The 21,726-nt window shown below is 43.2% G+C and overlaps 1 protein-coding gene across 4 annotated transcripts in view; it reads left to right on the top strand.

The window, feature by feature from the left end:
• PIR (pirin) overlaps positions 1-21,726 on the top strand; it is a 90,562-nt gene that overhangs the window by 44,898 nt on the left and 23,938 nt on the right. For all 4 annotated transcript variants that reach the window (XM_030304782.1, XM_030304781.1, XM_030304785.1 and 1 more), the window contains exon 6: positions 8,842-8,926. In XM_030304782.1, coding sequence (XP_030160642.1) covers positions 8,842-8,926 — 85 coding nt within the window. The remainder of the gene's footprint in view (positions 1-8,841; positions 8,927-21,726) is intronic.

The raw sequence follows: 21,726 nt of genomic DNA, 5'->3' as shown, positions 1-21,726 counted from the left end.
GGTTCTCCACACAGGGGCCAAAGGTTCTGGCAGTGAGTTTCTAGAGTGTGTGTGTGTGAAGGTGTTCGTGGTAGAGAAAAGGGGTCTGTGCTGATGGGTTTTCTCCCCCATGCAGAGCCCAGCAGACCATGAGAGTAGGGAAGTAGTGGAAGGACAAGGAGATTGGGAGGCCCAGTGGGAAGTGTACTAGATCATGACAAGAACTCCTTATGGAGTAGATCTTCGTTGATTAGTTTGGACTCTTGAGCTACTTGTGAAGTTGTCTGCATTAAGGCTCTTCCTTGTGATGGGCAGAAAGGGAACCTACCTGCAAAAGACTCCAGAAGACTATCATCAGTTGAGGAAAAGATGAGAATATGTCAGCTGGGACAGGTGATCCACCATTCAATATAAAAGGACACCAGTTTAGCTCATGATCTCATACCTCATAGCAAAATAAATTCAACAGAGATCAAAGAATTAAATGTTAAAATGTAGAACTAGAAAAATGTAGGAAGACATTTACGTGATCTTTGGATGGGGAAAGACTTTCTAAGTTTAAAAGCATCAGAAGGAAAAGACTGATAGATCTGACCCATGTTAAAACTGCTGTAAATGAAATTAAAGTCAGAAACAAACTGGGAGATTTTTACAGCAACTGTTATTAAAGACTAGCAGCCTTAATATATATTTAAAAAAAACCCAGCACCTTTCAGGAGCACCTGGGTGGCTCAGTCAGCTAACCTTCCGACTCCTGATTTCAGCTCAGGTCATGATCTCATGGTTGGTGGGTTGGAGCCCTGAGTTGGGCTCTGTGCTGACAGCATGGAGCCTATTTGGGATTCTCTCTCTCCTTCTCTATGCCCCTCCACCACTTGTGCACGCTCTTTATCTCTTTCTCAAAATAAACATTAAAAAAAAAAAAAGCCCACCTTTCAGGACGCCTGGGTGGCTCAGTCGGTTAAGCATCTGACTTTGGCTCAGGTCATGATCTCGTGGCTTGTGAGTTCGAGCCCTGCATTGGGTTCTGTGTTGACAGCTCAGAGCCTGGAGCCTGCTTCGGATTCTGTGTCTCCCTCTCTCTCTCTCCCTCCACTGCTCATGCTCTGTAATCTCTCTCTCTCTCTCAAAAATGAATAAACATTAAAAAAAAAACCTTTCGTGTAAATTGATAAGCGAAGCACCAAACTCTGTTGACACCCACCCCCATTCTCGGCTCCCTCTTCGTAGCCACAGAAGATTTGTCTGCACATGTTGTGTCCACTCGCCCACCTTCCTGATGCTCTCAGCCTGGCATCCACCCCCATCAGTGCCTAGAGTCACCACTGGCTTCCCTGTGGCCCAACTCAGAAGTCATTTTTTTCTTTTCACATTAACTCTTCCTTACATGGTTTGACTACTTCCTCCTTCTCGTCACCCTCTCTCTTTTCTTTGGTCTCCAAGATGGTGGGTTCTTGCATCTCTGGGCGCTCCTTGCTCCTTCAGTTTCCTTTCTCAGGTAAGTCCCTTGTCCTCTACCAGACCCCTACACACACGAGTTCTCTGGATCTCAGCCGAGTCTTCTCTCGTAGAATATCATCTTCCAGGGTGGTCTTGTCCATCCCATGAACATAGAGGCCATTTATAGTCCTACAAGTCCCACGCTGATATTCACAGCACACGCCTCACCTCTGAGTTCTGTGGACTCATTCAGGCACCTCTTTTCTCATGTTCCCAGGCCTGTCACGTTTAAAACATTGGGGGAGCCTGGGTGGCTCAGTCGGTAAATCTTCCGACTTCGGCCCAGGTCATGATCTCACAGTTCGTGGGTTCGAGCCCCGCGTCAGGCTCTGTGCTGACAGCTCGGAGCCTGGAGCCTGCTTCGGATTCTGTGTCTCCTCTCTCTCTCTGCACCTCCCCAGCTCATGCTTGCACTCTGTCTCTGTCAAAAATAAATAAAAACTTAAAAAAAATTAAAAAAAATAAACAGCAGAAGTTGAAGTCTTGTTCCCCCTATTCCCACATGTCTTGACAACAAACAAATGCGAACTCCTTTCTCTTCCAGTCTTTTCCATCTTAATGAATGGCATGCGCTGCTCAAAGAAGAAACATGGTGGTCACCGTTATTCCTTTTCCTCCCCCACCCGCATCCAGTCCCTCAGCAAAACCTTTCTATTTCTGAAATCTATCTGAAATGTATCTACCTCACTCCTGTCCCCTGCCCAGTCCCAGCCAGCCCACTGCAGCAGCCTCTTCAGGGGGCTGCTCTCTACTCCAAATAGTGGCTCAAGACATCTAAGATAAAAATTGGATCAGCATGTTCCTGTTGTACTTTATTATTTTTTATTTTTTACTTAATTTTTTAAATGTTTATGTTTGAGAGAGAGAGACAGGGTGTGAGTGGGCAAGGGGTAGAGAGAGAGGGAGACACAGCACCCAAAGCGGGCTCCAGGCCCTGAGCTGTCAGCACAGAGCTGGACGCGGGGCTCGAACCCACAAACCACGAGATCATGACCTGAGCTGAAGTTGGACGCTTTACCAACTGAGCCACCCAGACATGCCATTCCTGTTGTACTTTTAAGGAAATCTCAGATACTTTACAGTGGCCTGCACTTGACCAGGTCTTTTCTGACTCTCTGAACTCATCTTGTGCCATTTTCTCCAGCCACCTCTGTGTCTGCATATCACTGTCTTCTTACTGCCTTAAGGCCTTTGCAATGCCATACTCCCTCCTGTCCTGCCCGGAAACCACTTACCCCCAACTCTGTTCATTTGGGGCCATCTATTACTCTCCTCATTTTCTCTCTCTGCACCCTATTTACTTCTTTTATAGCATGTGTAATTTTGTATTTACTTTGTTACATTGTCTTCCTCACTGGAAAGTAAACTCCATAAAGGTTTAGCAGATCTGTTATTCATTCACCAGTATGCATATCCAGTGACTAACACACTACATGCTCTCAATCAGTATATCTTGAGTGAGGGAACTAAGTAATGAGTGATAACTTAAATGGGTAATGAGCAGTATTTCATAAAAAGTGATGTACAAGTGTCCTAATTAATACATAACCCCCAAATAGTTCCTAGTACATATGAAGCCCTTACATACTTAGCTATTGTTATTCTTATAGTAATCATACTTAATAGTATTTATTAAGTTAATAGTAATATCACCCAAACTAATAGCAAAATTAAAAGAGCAAGGAGATAACAATTTCTGCTTCTTAAATTAGCGAAGATTAAAAAAATATGATGGTGGGCACCTGGGTGGCTCAGTCGGTTAAGTGTCCAACTCTTACTTTCAGCTCAGGTCATGGTCTCACCATTCATGGGTTCTCGAGCCCCATGTTGGGCTCTGTACTGACAGCACAGAGCCTGCTTGGGATTCTCTCTCTTCCTCTCTTTCTGCCCTCCCCAAATTAAATAAATAAAAATATATAATATGGTCAACATTTTGATGAAATGGGCACTTTGTACAGACAGTTATTAAGCAATTTGACAATTTGGATGAAAGCAATTCAGTTAGTATAAGAATTTGTAAAAATGATTTTTTGTTCAAAAACAAATGCTGCTAGACCCTGGCTGTCCAAATGTCAGTGTTTGTACTATGGAGGCCATGCCTTTAAACTTTTTTGTAGGTTAGGCTTTTTTTCTTACTTTTTCTTTTTGTCTATTTTTCCCAAGAGTTTCAGATTTTTTTTCTTCCCCTTTCCTTTCCCTCCCCTCCAGAAATTAATCCTTCCCTTCTGTGTTTGTGACAAGGACGCATTGGGGAAAAAAATCTAAATGTGCAACAATAGGTGATTTGTTGGAATGAGTTAACTTTCTAACAATAGGGGGTTAAATGGGAGGGGGAACCAATATTTAGAGCATGTAGAGTTGAAAAACTGCCCTGTGGTATAGCAAAATTACGAAGACTAGAACAACCAATGACTAACAGTAGGCATGTTCAGCAAAATTGCTGTTTAATCACTTGATTGTGTTGACCAGTTTGCTTTTGGCCACATCACATTTAGCCATAAACCTACAGATACACCAAGAGCCCTTAACATGTCTAGACCTTCAGGCCCCAAATTTCACCTTGAAGGGAAAAAAAGAGAAATGTGGTCAGAGATTTGTGTGCAAAGATATTTATCAAAAGTTAGCAATGATGCCAAAAAGAAGGCCCAAACAAACCATAAAACATGATCTCTGACAGTAGGGAGATTATCCAACATGAGGGTGAGGGTCCAGGAGTAGGTAGAAGGAAAATACTGTTTCTTTCTCTTCTCGGATATTGAGGATTTACACTCGTTGGTACAATTACTTAGAGGAGTCTGCTTAAGCAACGTATAGTAAGATTGAGGATTTGAGTGCATTTCCTGAGAATCACCAAATCATAAAAGGATTTTGAAATCATGCCCAAAAAGAAATGGGCATTCATTTCTGACAGCTCTGCCATATGACACATTGCTGTCACTTGCTTTTAGGGAAGGCCAGCACCGTGGCAAAATGAGCAGCATTCAGGGATAGATGGGTTCCGATTACCTGTGAAAGGAGCAGAGGCAAAATGAGAGAGATGCCCTTTGCCACGCTCACGCAGCACAGCCAGAACAGTGTGCTCTTTTCTCTTTCTTGGGAAGACTTTTTGAGCCATATGGCTTCCATGTGGAAGTGATTTCATCTCCTTAATTAAGATCACATTTACGAATAAACGTACAGGCAGGAAGCCAGCTCGACAAGGGTATCATGCTAAAAGCCAGGGCAAGCAGGAAGTCTTTGAAGGATAGAAGATGAAGGTAGCTGGGGTTCGGAAGGAAGTGATTTCGGAGATCTTGTTTGGTCTTGGGTGTTTTGTGGTCATTATTGGAGCGGTATGTTAGGTTCGTTAAAGGTTTGACTCTGACATATTTCTAGAGAAAGAGAGACCAGGTTGTCTGGATTGGGGAGCCACCCCTGTTGGTCTAGGCTAGCCAGAATTTACCCTTAACCTTTTCTGAAGAGTTTTCTGTTCCCTTCCCTGCATATTTGAAATCTAAGATTTTTAAGACATTTGATTTTTCAAATGCAGACTAAAACCTTCAAAGATAAGTTTCCTAAATACTTTTAATCTATGAGATGAGAAGAAAGACTAAAGAGGAATAGCCTTGGATTTTAGTCCCTGTACAGGCACTATTGATCAGGACCAAAACAGAGAAAAGGAAAAAGAAAACAATTTCACTGATGGACTTGAAGTGCATTAGTTCTGTTCATGCTGAAACAGATTTGTGGAATAATGTTTTATTTTAGGTTGTCATGGACCGATTTATTTTAATAGATACACATTATAGCTAAGTTTTAACCAAAAAAAGAACGGTTTGTTTAATTAAATTCTCATTCTGTTTTTGAGGACCATATTAATAGTTTAACACTATACATAACAATAAACAAAACAGAACACAGTTAAGAATGTGCTAGGTTTGCTCAAAGTGCATTCGAGGCTAGCATTATCCTTGTGTTAAATGAACATAATTTACATTTGCTATTTCAACAGTTACCACGGAGGGTCAAAATTAAAAACCTATCTGCTTTTCAAAAACTATGCGTATATATAACGCATGATATGTGTGTCTATATATATGTACATGTATATATACATGTATGCACCTATACCCCCACTCATGGGGACAGCTTCCGAATTGATTTTATCTCATTATGGATTAATTGAAATAGAACAGTGTACATTTATGTTTCGGGTATTGATTATTCAAGATGTGTTATATTGAAACCTTTAACGTTCCCATTTTCAGTACAGAAAAGGATATTAGAATTGGAATTCTGTTTTAGGCTATAGATGTGGAAAACACTTAAAAATGAGTAAAAAAATCCCCTTTAGCCCTTTTCACGCTTGTAAGATGGTAGGTTTTATCTGTGGCTTTATAGTGTCTCTTGTTGGTTTCTGTTTAAATTTTTGTAAATGAGTACATAAATACAGAAGTCTGTGTGTGTATGCACACATGTGTGTCTGTGTCGTTGCAGTCTTAGAGAGGTGACTGGTATTTGGACAGTATGGATCAGGTTGAGAAGCTAGAGGCAGGAAGGATGGCAAAAGAGATAGCTAGGGGAGCAAGACTGATGACTGAGTTTGAGGGCAAGAGTAGAGCCCATTAACCAGTGGCCCCCTTCTTAACACAGTTCTAGTTGTCCTTCCTTGCCCCCAGCCACATTCTCCCTTCTCGACAGCTCTAGTCTGAGAAGTCAGAAGGGAATGTTCAAAATTAAAATGTGGGGGAAAACACTAATTTTCTGACTCAGGATTTTAGAACCAGCAATGAATTTAAATGTCAGTGAGTCCTATCATGGGATTTTCTGATGAGTGAACTAAGCCCAGAAGAAGATAAGTGCTTTGCTAGTCAGCAGGAAAAGCCATGCTAGCATCAAAGCCTCCAGGTTTCCAGCTCAAGAGTATTATGACTACATTCTGGGAGAATTCTAGTGAAAATTAAACCAAGAGACTCTCTGTGATTAATCTCTTGGCTGGAGGCAGGGATACTGCATCAGCCACTGAAGCAGAGGTTAGGAAAGACACTTAAACCAAACAGGGATTCTTTTTCTAGAAGAGAGCCAAATATTGCCTGGGCAGGGGAGTCATCGATATTAGATGAAGTTTACCCTTGATCTTTTTATTAAAAAAAATTTTTTTAAGTAATCTCTACTCTTAACGTGGGGCTCAAACTCATGACCCTGAGATGAAAAGTCGCATGCTCCACTGATGGAGCCAGCCAGGCACCCCTACGCTTGATCTTTTTAGAGGTAATTTTAGAAGTCCTCATCAGACAAAACCAGATCCTTTCCAGATGGTGCCATATACATCTAAGGGTCGTAGAGAATTTGATCCTGTGTCCCATGGGCGCTGCCCTTGTTTTATGTGTTTCAAGGTCTTCAGATTGATTGTGAGTCTTTGGCCTGAGGTTGTACTTGATGCCATAGGTCTCTCTGGTTTCATTTATGTGTGCACAGGGGCATTTGCTTTTGTAGTCTTTGAAGCTGTATTGATGCAGCGTGGCCTTCTAAGCCACATAAATCCACCTGCCAGAACTTTTAAAGCCCGAAGCTTTAATACATGAGACATTCATAGGAAAGGAAACAGTCTTCTGATAGCATTATTTACAGTTCTGTAATTCCAAAATTTAATCTACAGACATACAATTTAACCATACCAAATCACCTGTCCTGAAGAGAGGCATTTTGCTACAGGTAGGTAAAGATACTGATGAATACCTTATGTATACTGTAAATAAATTTATTATTCATGGGATTTTCCATTATGAAAGTCAGCCAATAACTATTTATTGAAGACCTACTATGTGATAGGCAGCATGGGTTGGCCCTGGGTGAAAAAGACAGCCATGTTCCTGTCCTCATAGCATTTACATAATTATTCTCTGCAAAATGATGCATTTATCAAGGGTAGTGAATAATTGTGGGCTCTGGATTCTGTCTTTTGGTCTATTTACACAGTCTATTTACAGCTCTTTATTAAAATATAATATAGACACAGAAAAGTATACAAATCAAGTGTATAACTCAGAAAATTTTCACCAAGTGAACACGCCCATGGAAGCAGAAGCTAGGTCAAGAGGCAGAAATTGTTCGTCCCCAGGAGTCCCCTTTTTAACACCTTCCAGTTACTAAGCTTCCCAAGGTAACCACTTTTCTGACTTCTGACATCATAGATTAGTTTTGCCTCGTTTGGAACTTTATAGAAATGGAATCATATGGTATATGATCGTCTGCCTTCATTTGCTCGGTATTATGATCGTGAAATTCATCCAAGTCGTTGCATATAGTTGGGTTCATTCACTGTCCTTGCGGTATAGTATTTCATTGTGTAAGTAGATTACAATTCATTTATCCCTTCTATCGTTAAAGACATCTGGAATATTTCCAGGTTTGGGCTGTTACTGACAGTATCACTATGAAGATTCATATACTTGTCTTTAGGTGAACATTTCTTTTGAGGGTCCACATATGAATGGAATGCTGGGTCATAGGTCATGCATATACATTCACGTGTACCGTGTACTGCCAAGCAGCTTTCTACCGCGTTTATACAAAGTTCTAGTCCCACCGGGAGTGTATGAAAAGCTGCATTTTTTCCACATCCTTGCCACATTTGGTGTTACGTGCTTTTTCATTTTTGTGTGTGTTTTCAGTTTCTAAAAAGTCAAACAGAACCACCGGGGCTTTGTGATAAACAGTGAGACACATCATAAAGTTCATAGCAACAGCGATAATCCCTTGGATTTTGGTCTGTGCCAGTGATTCAAAACATGGTATCCTATCGGCTCACAAATTCTGCTTAACTGTTGATGGAATCGAAGCCACTGTTTACAGTGGAAAATCTTGCAGAAGTTGGCCTTTCTTGCATTTGAAGTCGTGGCTTTTTCAAGCCAGTGGTGGCGGATGACCTTTTTTCGCCTGAGGGCAGAGTTAGAACAAATACAAATATTTACTGGCCACTTAAAAAAATTTTTTTAATGGACATGGCTTCATTGAGACCTGGGGAAAAAGCACACCCTGGGACATGAGCTACCCTGCTATTATCAAGTGGAAGGCTGGAGGCAAGCCTTGGCCAATAAACTATTAACCTGGGACCCTATTTGAGAAATGGTTAGAGGGAGATAGCTGTCATCCTGAAATTAGTTTGTCAACCATATTGTAAAGCTAGGAGGGCTAACTTTTAGATGAAGACCCTTCAGAGGGGCCTGTATGGTAGCCCATCCCCTTGCTTTAACAGCACTTGGCAAGGAGGAGTTGTTAATACAGTCATCCAGGCCCCAGGCCCATCAGAGAAGCGCCCAGCTGAAGTGAAGAAGAACTTTATTTTTGGAAAGATTCTGATGGTTTCCTTTTCCTTTTCAGTCTAAGATTTACACTCGCACACCAACCTTATATTTGGACTTCAAACTGGACCACGGAGCAAAGCATTCCCAGCCTATTCCTAAAGGTATGGTGGCTTCTGGGGTTTAGTGATCAGAAAAAAAGGGACTGCTTTCTCTGAAATGTGCTCATTTTTGAATCTGTAATTACACTTAAATTAACAAATATTCCTGGGGCTTTTCAAGCAAAGAAGATCAGGAAGAATTCATAGAGTGTTAGGGCTGGACTGTGTGGGCCCTGTTTTTTTCCACCCCCGTTTTATGGGTGGAAACACTAAGATCCAACAGATGAGCTACTTGCTCGTGTCCTCGTAAAGACTTGCTGGACAAGCCAGGACTTTCACCTGCATCTTCTGATTTCCTAGCCACTGGTGACTCAGAGTGTTCCTGCAGGCACATTCCAACCTTGTGACTTATGAACAGGTGTATTCCTGAATGAGATACTGGTATCTGTTGATAAAGGTACTGTTATGGAGGGCTTACCCTTAAGTGGACTTCTAAGTTCAAAAGCATACTTAGGAAACTCCCAAGTGTATAAGGCCAATTTCATTTTTAAAAATGGTTGCATGAGATCATTAGGCAGAAACCTTGGAGCCATTATTTTCTTCTTTGGGTTTTTCTGGCTATTTTTGAGTATAGAAAAACTCTTCAGATTAATTCTCTGAAACATATGCCTACCCTTATACATAATTTTTATAACAATAAGTGTGAAAGTGTTAAAGCCCATATGCTTTAACCTTGAGTACAGTGCTTTTTTCTTCTGCTTTTGAGTTTGCTTCCCTCCAGTTCCTTCCAGTACCTTCCCCATACATCGCAGCTCTAGGATATAGCTGACACAGATCCTCAAATTAGATCTTGCTGTGTTTTTCTCCACACTCACTTTTCTACACTGATATATATATGCATGGAAATGCACCCCTATACAGGATTGTTTTGTCATTGTTTTACTAAAATGGAACCATATTATAAATGCATTTTTGCATCCTTTTTGATCAAACAGCTCCTCATGGGAATCCTTCCCAATCTACTTATAGGGGCTCTCTTTGTTTATTTAAGTAATTAATTTAAAAAATTTTTGAAGTTTATTTTTTTGAGAGAGAGAGAGCATGCGTGTACACACGCAAGTGGGAGAGGGACAAAAGAGAGAGAGAGAGAGAGAGGAGAGGAGAGGAGAGGAGAAGAGGGGAGGGGAGGGGAGGAGAGGGGAGGAGAGGGGAGGAGAGGAGAGGAGAGAATATCCCAAGCAGGCTCTGTGCTGTCAGCGCAGAGCCCAACGTGTGGCTCAGTCTCACAAACTATGAGACCGTGACCTGAGCTGCGATCAAGAGTCGGACGCTCAACCAACTGAGCCACCCAGGCACCCTGACTTTGAAAAATTTTTAATTGAAGTATAGTTGACATCTCAGTTTCAGCTGTACCACATAGTGGTTCGACAACAGTGTACGTTGCGGTATACTCGCTGTGGTATGTCTGCCTACCGTCTGTGACCACACGGCGTCGTTGTAGTGTTAGTGACTGCATTCCCTATGCTGTACTTTTCATCCCCGTGCCTTATTTTATAACTGCAAGATGGTACGTCTGAATCCCCTTCGCCTATCTCCCCGTCCTCCTTCCCTTTGGCAACCACTGGTTTGTTCTCTGTATTTGAGTCTGTTTCTCTCAGTGGTGGTGGTAGTAATGGCGGTATGCCGTGCCGTGGGTGGACTGTGATGCGTTTACCTACTGCCTGTCAGCAGGCACTCCCTTTGTTCCTAGAGCTCGGCCACTGCACACTGGTCTGCAGTGAACATCCTTATACACGTGTCCTTCCCTATGGCACTTATTTTGATGCAGTAGATTTCCAGTGATGGTCACAAGGTATACGCATGTTTGATTTTATTTTTTTTTTAATTTTTTTTTTTCAATGTTTATTTTTTTGGGACAGAGAGAGACAGAGCATGAACGGGGGAGGGGCAGAGAGAGAGGGAGACACAGAATCGGAAACAGGCTCCAGGCTCTGAGCCATCAGCCCAGAGCCCGACGCGGGGCTCGAACTCACGGACCGCGAGATCGTGACCTGGCTGAAGTCGGACGCTTAACCGACTGCGCCACCCAGGTGCCCCAACGCATGTTTGATTTTTTTTTTTTTTTTATTTTGGGACAGAGAGAGACAGAGCATGAACGGGGGAGGGGCAGAGAGAGAGGGAGACACAGAATCGGAAACAGGCTCCAGGCTCCGAGCCATCAGCCCAGAGCCCGACGCGGGGCTCGAACTCACGGACCGCGAGATCGTGACCTGGCTGAAGTTGGACGCTTAACTGACTGCGCCACCCAGGCGCCCCTATTTGATTTTAAAACAAACACGTCAGGGTGATTGGTTGGCTTGGTCGGTTGAGTGACTTCAGCTCAGGTCGTGATCTTGCGCTTTGTGGGTTCGAGCTCCACGTGGGGCTCTGTGCCAACCACCCGGAGCCTGCTTCGGATTCTGTGTCTCCTCTCTCTCCCCAGCTCACACTATGTCTCTCTCTCTCTCTCTCAAAAATAAATAAACATTAAAAAAATAAGTAAAACACATTGTCAGGCTGCGATCCCGAAACACAATTATACTTTTTCCATCAGCAGTATCTGAGAGTGCCAGTTTCTCCATGACCCCACTGACACTAAGTGTATGGTTCATGTTAGGTTCTGTTCTACCCTTAGCACCACTCTATGTTACCTAATGAGAGAATGCGTATATGTCACTTTGAAAGGCTGTACTTCTGGGGTGACTCAGTTGGTTGAGCGTCCGACTTGGGCTCAGGTCATGAACTTGCAGTTCATGAGTTTGAGCCCCGCGTTGGGCTCTGCGCTGACAGCTTGGAGCCCGGAGCCTGCTCCGGATTCTGTGTCTCCCTCTCCCTCTGTTCCTCCCCTGCTCAAACTTTGTCTTTCTCTCGAAAGTAAATAAAGATTTAAAACAATTTTAAAAAGGCCAAACTTCTGTTCTAATTTGTCCTTATAAATTCTAAACTTGAGATTTGTTTTCAAAAACGTTTTTGGAGGGATAGAAAAGCCAGTAGCTTAGAAATGCATGTGCATCATCGAGTCAATATAAACCCATTTGGAAAAAGTCTCTTATAAACCCAGCAACGAAGCATCCTCTCTCTTCTTCTCAGTGTCGCTGTCTCTGTCACACGTGCGCACACGCACACACACGCACACACACACACCCATGTTCACATTACATTAAGTGACAAATCCAAAGTTTGGGGCATCTCTGTCCAGTACCAGACAAACAGTTTAATTCAGGTATTATAAAGTACTTACTGCCTACAGACTTGGTAGTTTTGGCTGTCTGTAATCAGCCATATTGGCTGGTGAAATTATGCTGCATAAATTTTATTATCAAGTCATTTAAGTCAAGGTGACCCTTTGTCTTTTTTTTTAAAACCACCTTTCCAGGTCAAATTCCATTATAAACCCGAAGGACTGTTTAAATTCATTTTATTTGGGTGCTTTGCTGCATCAGATATTTTTTGAAATGCTTTTGTCACTGGCAGGGTCCTAGACATGTTCCGTTTACAATATTTTGATGGTTTTGTTACTCATGGTAAGGGGATTTGACATGGATGTCTGGGTTATGTTTGGCTTTTGGCATAAGCTTTGCGATCTCACTAATGTAATGCCGACATGATTGTATCATTACCGGAGTAGAGGGAGAGAGGTAGGGGCATACGCTGCTACCATCTCATCCCTGATACCAGGAAAATACATGTTTCTCAAGGGACATCCAGTTGAGGGAGATTGGAAAGCTTTCTCGTGAGTCAGACTCGGTTTCATCTGAATTCTTTCCCCTAAATAGTTATTAGAATTGATTTTTAGCATCTCTCTCTTTCCTTTGGTTAAGGCCCATTTCTGTGGAGTTGGGCTAACCTTGCAGAAAACAGATGTTTCATGCCGTGGCGATTGGGAAGGCAGCTGATACCAGGAATTGAGCTGGACAGTGCATCACTTACAAAGAATCCAATCTGTCAGGTCTCTGACAGCACCACATTCCTTTCCCATTGGCCGCACATTTTTCATGTTAGCTCTTGGCTAAACCAGGAGTAAGTAGTTGTGTTGGGTTTGGGTTTGTGGTTTTTTGTTTTTTTGGTTTTTTTTTTTTTTGCAGTGACTTTTACCATCTCTTACAAAGCAATCTGATTTTCCTTGCTGCAAACTGACATACAGATAACACTGGTATCATTCATTCAGAAGGACATAAACCTGTATTTCTAGGAACATATCAGTCTTGCCCAAGAAACTTGGGCCTCTGGTCCTCACGTCCCCTTTGTCTTCTGACTGCATCACAGTTTGGCCCTCAACAGCCAGTCTGTTGCTCCCCATCTTCCTTCACAGTGTCTCTGCTAGTAGGTATTTTAAAGTATCATCTGGAATGTTAAAAACGGAGGATGGTTCTGGTATGGAAAAACTTCACCTAAAAAAATTTTTTTTAAATGTTTATTTTTGAGAGAGAGAGAGAGAGAGAGTGAGTGAGATGGGAAGGGGCAGAGAGAAAAGGAGACAGAGAATCTGAAACAGGATCCAGGCTCTGAGCTGTCAGCACAGAGCCTGTCGTGGAACTCAAACTCACAGACCACGAGATCATGACATGAGCTGAAGTCAGACACTTAACCAACTGAGCCACCCAGGTGCCCCTGGAAAAACTTAATTTTGTAAGTTTTTTCTTTTCACTTCCCCCAACCTTTTAGTTTTCTTTACAGTATATATACGTCAATCCAAACGATTTCTTTGGAGAACATAGGGCCTACCCCACTGTGGTAAGCTGAAGAGTAGGCCCAGAAATGTCCACACTCAGGGTGCCTGAGTGGCTCAGTCTGTTGAGCATCCGACTCCTGATTTCAGCTCAGGTCATGATCTCAACAGTTCGTGGGATAGAGCCCCACGTTGGGTTCTGTGCTGACAGTGTGGAGCCTGCTTGGGATTCTGTCTCTCTCCCTCTCTCTGCCCCTCCTTGGTGTGTTCTCACTCTCTCTCTCTCAAAAAAAAAAAAACATCAAAAAAGTTATATAAAAAACCAAACATGTCCACACTGTAATCCTTGGAACCTGTGAATATGTTACTTTCCATGGTGAAGGGGATGTTGCAGGTGAAGGATCTTGAGATGGGAAGAGTAGCCCAGATAGTCCAGGTGGGCCCAATATAATTGCAAGGGTCTGGGTATGTGAAGGGGGCAAGAGTCGGAGTGAACGAAGTGACAGTGGAAGCACAGGTCCAGGTGATGCACCTGCTGGCTTTGAAAATGGAGGTGGGGGGTGCCATGTGGCGAGTGGCTCAGTCTGTTGAGCGTCCCACTCTTGATTCCGGTTCAGGTCATGATCCCAGGGTTGTGGGATTGAGCCCCACTTCGGGCTCCGCACTAAGCATGGAGCCTGCTTGTGATTCTCTCTCTCTTTCTGCCTCTGCCTCTCTACCCTGCTTGTGTGGTCTCTTTCTCTCTAAAATTAAAAAGGGCAGGGGAGTGCCTGGGTGGCTCAGTCGGTTAAGCATCTGACTTTGGCTCGGGTCATGATCTCGTGGTCCATGAGTTCAAGCCCCATGTCAGGCGCTGTGCTGACAGCTCGGAGCCTAGAACCTGCTTCAGATTCTGTGTCTCCCGCTCTCTCTGCCCCTCCCCTGCTCACACTCTGTCTCTCTTTCTCTCTGAAAAATAAACATTTAAAAAAATTAAAAGAAAATGAAAGGGGGCCTCGAGCCAAAGAATAGGGGCACCCTCTAAAAGGTAGAAAAGGCAAGGAAATGAATTTTCCTCTAGAGCCTCCAGAAAGAAGGCCACCCTGATACCTTGATTTTAAACTGTTGAGACCCATTTGGGGACTCCAGACCTCCAGAACTGTTAGATAACAAGTCTGTGGTGTTTAAAGCCACAAAGTGTGGTAATTTCTTATAGCAGCCATAGGAAAAATACATTCTCTTATTGTCGATGTATTTTTGCTTTCATGGGAGGAAAAAACAGAAAGGAGCCCTGTCAATTACATCTCCATAAAATTGGGGGGGGGAATAGAAATCACTGCTTCAAAACACTTTTTTAAAAAGTAGATTCTAATGCTGTACGTACGGTAGCTACTCAGTAAATCCTGGTAGGTATCAATCTCACTGTATTACTTATCTATATTGTGGCATAACAAATTACTCCCAAATGTAGTGGCTGAAGATAACATTTGTTATCTCACAGTGTCACTGTGGTCTTTGGCTCAGGGACTCCTATAAGGCTGCAGTGGACACATCAGCAGGGCTGTGGCAATCCCAGGGCTCAACGCAGAAGGATGCGCTTCGAAGCCCACACCCTTGTGGCTGGTGACAGGCATCCAGTTTCTTGAAGGTTGTTGGCTGCAGTCCGCCGTCACCTCCTTGCCACGTGGGCCTCTCCAGAGGGCAGCTCGTGGACAGCATGGCCTCTAGCTTCATCAGAGCCTACGAGGCAGAGAGTAAGAAGGAATGAGCAAGTGGAAGCCAGAGTCTTCAAGTAACCCAGTCTCAGAAGTGACATCCCAGTACTTGTGCTGATTCTGCCAGTTAGAGCCACACCGCTAGGTGCAGCCCACGCTCAGAGAAGAGCTTACAGAGGGCGTGAATACCAGGAGGCAGAGGGCGTCTCGGAGTCAACTTGCCAAGCCTGTGATCTTGGTTCACAGGGCCATACGTTTCCCCCTATGGTCAGTGACTCGAAAAGTACTATTTCTCTTGTTATTATTTTTTTGAAAATGGAAGGCACGGTGAATTCTCAAGAGTTCCTGCCTAAATGTCTTTTCACTGTCATTATCTACGTTTTAAGGGAGAATGCCCCAAACATGAATGATTCATGTGGAATTTTAGATTTTCAGGTGGTTTCATAGAACAAAGGCTGGCTGATTTTGTCCACTATACAGACTCCATGATTTAATTCATGCTCTCTACTTACCAGCAGTACCTTAAAGTAGTCAGTCACCATGCCCCCCATACTCAGAATGTGCTCGTAATGGTTATGGATGTCAATCAATAAGTCCTCAGAGCAGTGATGAACATGAACCAGAGCCTGAACAAATTATCCAGTGGAAAGCTTCATATCATTTTCCTTTGGGTGGGTTGTCTGTCTTTTTTAATACTGATTTGTAGGGGCTCATTACACATTCTGAATGCTCCTCATTGTCAGTTACTTGTGATGCAAATATCTTCCCCCTTTTGCCTTGTTTTTCACTCATATTTTTCTATACGTTAATAAATACAAATTTCTTAAATGTATTGCTCTGTTCCTTAATGGTTAGTGTATGCTTTCTGTGGCTTCTTTAATAATCTCTCCCAGCTCCAGATCATGAAAATGTTCAATTATAGATGCTTTGTTGTTTGCCTTTTGTAGCAAAAACCCTTAATAGGGAATCTTATGAACATTTTTGGGAGCTCACAGTTCACTGAATCATCCTGTAGTAATAATAGTTACTATAGCTAACATTTAGTAAATGCCCTATTATGTATTTAGACACTGCTCTGAGAACTCCCTCTGTATCAACTCCTGCACTCCTCATGAGTCTATGAAGTAAGGTCTGTGATTACTCCATTTTTCAGGTGAGGAAACTGAGGTGCAAAGTGACTTACTTAAACTTACTCAAGGTCGACTAGCCAGGGAGTGTTGGGGATGCGATTCTACCTTACACAGTTGGACTTTCACTGTGACTCCTAACCACTAAGGTCCAGACATGTTAATGGGCCAATACCCTATTGATAGTGCTTTGGGAATATTGGCAAATAAGCCCAAGGCTTTGCAGATAGGTTTAAAAAAATAACAATTTTGAAAAAAATTTTTAATGTTTGTTTATTTTTGAGGGGATGGGAGGGGCAGAGAGAGAGGGGGACAGAGGATCTGAAGTGGGCTCTGTGCTGAAAGCAGAGAGCCCGATGTGGGGCTCGCACTCACAAACCATGAGATCATGACCTGAGCTGAAGTCAGACGTGTTATAAACTGAAACACCAAGGTGCCCCCAATTTGTGAAACTTTTTAAGTGAATCTCCCCAGTTCGAAAATTATATTGTTTTTGTAATCATTTTTAAGAGAGAACAGATTAAATTAATAATCAATGCAAAGTAAGAAACCATTCTAAGAATTCAGACACATTTCAGTTTCGACAGGGGTTTATTTTTTCCCATAGTTTCAGGTCCTACTGAAGAATCTCGTTCTCTTGACGCGCCTGGGTGGCTCAGTCAGTTGAGCATCTGACTTCGGCCCAGGTCATGATCTTATGGTTTGTGGGTTCGAGCCCCGCAGACAGCTCTGTGCTGGCAGCTCCGAGCCTGGAGCCTGCTTCGGATTCTGTGTCTCCCTCTCTCTCTGCCCCTCCCCCACTTGCACTCTCTCTCTCTCTCAAAAATAAATAAACGTTAGAAAAAAATCTTGTTCTCTTAAAAACAGTCAGGTGCCAAGGGGCGCCTGGGTGGCTCATCAGTTAGGTCTGATTCTTGATTTTGGCTCAGGTCATGATCTCGCGGTTCGTGAGTTCGAGCCCCTCATTGGGCTCTGTGCTGACAGTACAGAGCCTGTTTGGGATTCTCTCTCTCCCTCTCTCTCTGCCCTTCCCCTGCTCACCCTCTCTCTCTGTCTCTAAAAATAAATAAAATAAAACTTAAAAAAAAGTCAGGTGCCAAAATGTGCGCATTATGACATTCTCTGCTTATTTCAGGTTCTGTGGTTTTCCGAACCTTTGTTTAATCCTTAAAGTGGTGTGTATTTTGGTTCTTAATTGTCTTGGCCTTAGTCTAAGTTCTGATGCCTAAAGCCATTTCTACTTTATAACCTTCAGTATAATTTTATGATTATAACTACATATTTGAATTATTTCCTGATTTTTTCTGAACAATTAAAACCCAATTGTGAGCACTGCATAATTGAAGATGAGTAAAAAGTCTGTTCAAATAAAGCTAAGTAATAATAGTAACATGTATTATTTTAGTGAAAAATTACCACATTAAATGTCTCAGTGGTGGGAAAACTTCAGTGTAGATTTAGCCTGTAATGATCAGGAAGCTTCCAGGGGATTCTAATGCATTTTTCTTCTTGCCGTTTTATTAGCAAGAAAGTAATCAGCAGAACTTGTCCTCCAGAGGGCTAGGCTCCATTCTGGGCACACACAAGCCTGTCTTCTGAGAGTTTCCATTCCAGAGACTTTGTGTTGCTAATACATTTCTCATTCAAAATGTTAAATTTTGTTCATTTCTTAGTTTTTCTGTTAGTCCCTGGTGCAGTGAACGAATGTTCAGTATTATCAATGGTGGACCAAACCATAGGGGAAGGTTTTCTTATAGGTTGCAATTGTTCTTGTTAAGATGTAGTATCTTTAAGGGTGCCTGGGTGGCTCATTCGGTTAAACATTCAACTCTTGGTTTTAGCTCAGGTCATGATCTCATGGTTCATGGGTTCGAGCCCCGCATCGGGCTCCATGCTGACAGCATGGAACCTGCCTGGCATTTTCTCTCTCCCTCTCTCTCTGCCCCTCCTCTGCTCTGTCTCTCAAAATAAACTTAAAAACTTTTTAAAAAGATATAGTATCTTTAGAATGGCCCTTTATAATGTTACATGCCTATGGCTTATAAACATAGACTGTAGTATGATCATTCTGGAATATAGGAAACATGTTCTGAGTATATCTTGCTCTGGAAAGCCAGTCGTCTCAAGTGTCTTTGTGTTGGTAACATTCTATGCAATATCATTGGGCATTTTATTACTGATGTCACTCACCAAATTTGGTAAAATGGGCATTCTCTTTTCTTTTACTGGAATTCCTACAAGGTCATGTGGTATCCTACCTCTTTTCCTACCCCTTTTGCAGGGCTGCGACATTGACACCTCATTTGCTGTTTGTGTTTAGTTGTGAGATGGGGGTTAAACGCCTGTGCTCGTAGGCCTGGCGAGCTGTCAGCTGCTGGCTGATCAGAAAGCCCACCTTATGCTGCTAGTTCTAGACTGCGGTGTTCAGCGGGGCACAGACAGAATCCTAAGTGCCACAGCGTTCTTGATGAGGACAGCAAGGATCCATTGTCTCCGTTTTGGAGTTGAGGGCGGTGCTTCCAAGAGCGTGGGGCCATCTCTGTGACAGTGACCCTTCTGTGGGCTGGGCCACAGCTTATCGGAAGCATAGATACCAGTCACTGCAACCCCCTGACCTGTATAAAGTCAGAGGAAAGTGGAAAAAGAAGGAAGGAGCAGGAAAGGGAATGGGCATCTGTGAAATGCCTACTGAGGGCATTGTGTAGATAAGGCGAAAACCATCGAGCGCGTGCATATATACGTAGATATGTAAATGTGTACGTACCAGCTACACAGTGTCACTTGATCAGCACAACAGCCCTGTGTGGTACATATTATTTCCTTATTTTACAAACCAGGAAACTGCCTCAAAGAGGCTAGCAATCTGGTCCTAGTCCCCCCTGAGTGTCTCTTGCTGATTTTTAAACCTGTATTTTCTGCCTGTGATTATGTACCTTCAATTTTTGTTGCTCTTTTATAGTTACAGGTGCTTTGTTTTTCATGGCACCACAAGGCCCCTGTAAGGTTTGCCACTGCCCTCTGCTTCCTCCTCCCCCAGAAGGGTTTGCTGGGTTAGAACTAACTAGAGAGGTGGGACAAGCAGAGGGGCCACAATGCTGGAGAAGGGTATGCATGTCAGGGTCAGGAGTCTGGGCTTGTCCTGGGAGAACAGGGAGCCATTGAAGGGTTTTAAGTGGAAGGCCCCATTCATTGTGTGTAGGAAAAGGACTGAAGGCAATCAGGGGACATTTCTATCACCTATAAGATTTCATCTGTAGGGGCGCCTAGGTGGCTCAGTCTGTTGAACGTCTGACTTTGGCTCAGGTCATGATCTCATGGCCCACAGTCCATGGGTTTGGACCCCGCATCGGGCTCCATGCTGACAGCTCGGAGCCTGGAGCCTGCTTTGGATTCTGTGTCTCTCTCTCTCTCTCTGCCCCTCCCCCACTCATGCTCTCTCTCTCTCTCTCTCTCTCTCTCTCTCTCTTGCTCTCTCAAAATAATAAATAAACATTAAAAAATTTTTTTTTAAAGATTTCATGTGTAAAAGAGAAGAAAGATAGGAAATACAGCAACATGGACGTTCATTATTTCCTCCTTTGCACCCTTCTGAATTAAAAAAAAAAATTAAAGCATGGAAAATAAGTAAACTCTTCTCTAAAGCTGAGGGATTAAACAAATTTGGTCTGATGATGAGGCAACATCAGACAAATCCCAACTTAGGAACATTCTACAAAATAACTGGTTTGTGCTTTTAATGGAAAAGACTGAGGAAGTGTTTCCCATGGAAGGACATTCCATGTGAGAACTAAATGCAGCCTGTGAACAGGGTTAGAGCCCAGCCTCCGCTTTTGTTTTGGGGTTTGTTTGGGTTCTTTTTCTTTTTCTTTTTCTTTTTCTTTTTCTTTCCTCTTTCTTTCTTTCTTTCTTTCTGCCATAAGAAGCATTACTGAGGCAATTGGCACACTTTGGATATCCATATATAGGTAATAGTGTTTTATTTTCTCATTGGTATTGTATCAATTTCAGAATTTTTATCAATACCCTATATTCATGTAGGAAACTATCATTGTTTTTAGGAAATATATACTGTCAAAGAACAAAAGTTGAAGCGAGTTAAGTCTGAAGATCTACTTGGCTCTATTCCACAATTCATGATTCAGGCAGCATCCCATGGAGTAAGTAGACAGGGGCTCCTAGGAGTTGTACCAAATGGAAGATTTTTATAGGCAGAAGAAGGATGGGGTAAGATATTAGCAAAGGAAAAGAAAGGATTGTTTCAGCCTGTGACGTCTTCTTTTTGCGAGGAAGGGAGCCGGCAGGGTTTTCTTCAGGCAGATGACCTCACCAGTGGTGCTCAGGCCATTTCAGGTTGACTCTTAAAAGGTCACATTCCTGGGAGAAGTTAAAGCTTGTGATTACGTCTTGGCTTCTCATGGGGGAAAAATGATTCCATTTTGGACTCTTTTTTAACGATACTGAATTATTTTGACGTTAAGGGACATCATATCTATAAATCTCAAATATTTCAGAAGAAAATAGAGACCTATTTCTAGAGAGAATGATAAAGCATATTGTGATAACACATTAGCTTTTGGAGAATCTGGGTGAGTGGTATATGGTAATTATTATTTTTGTAACTTTTATGCTTGTCTGAAATTATTTCAAAACAAAAATCAAAAACATAATTTTTGAATGAGGAGAGGGAGGAGAGGACCAGGCAGGTCTGCCTCCCGTCCCCGATCGCCAGGCATGAAGTCCCCGGTGAGGGAGCTACCTGCCCAAGAGGAGCGTAGGGGCATAGAGGGGTCGGGGAGGTGTCACGAGCTCACCATGAAGGCACACGCATGAGTTGGGTCTTTATGCAGCACCAGCTGTGCTCAGTCCTAAAGCAAGGTGAACGTAATGAGAAAGTGGGTTCGGGATTCCAGACCCAGTGACATTGGAGCCCGTGAGTAACTTGGCCTCTTCCTTGCACACGGCGCAGGACCTAGGACGAGGCACACGACGATCGAGATAACACAGGTGGTAGGAAGTGAACGAGGCCACCGCGAAGTCCGTGTGCGGGCGCGCAGCTGAGAGGAGGCCCTGGGCCGGGTCCGCGCTCGGCCCTCCCGCTCCTTCTGTTCAAGCGGTGGAGGCTCTCCGTTCTCTTTGGCCGGAGCCTTCGGCGGCAGCTGCCTTTTCAGGCGCTCAGACGCAGAGGGTCACGTCTGTGGGGCCCGACCGCTGCAAAAGCCCTCCCCCTTTTAAAGGGATTTGGTCAGTCCTGGGCGCCTGCACCCCTCCCCTGCTTCTGCTGCTGATCGGTTCTGGGTCGTCGTCAGCCGGTGCCGGTCTCAGGGAGAGCTCATC

This window comes from Lynx canadensis, chromosome X (assembly GCF_007474595.2).
Source record: "Lynx canadensis isolate LIC74 chromosome X, mLynCan4.pri.v2, whole genome shotgun sequence".
NCBI lineage: Eukaryota > Metazoa > Chordata > Mammalia > Carnivora > Felidae > Lynx > Lynx canadensis.
Note: the sequence above shows the minus strand (reverse complement) of the source record. Positions and strands in the feature narration are given on the sequence as shown.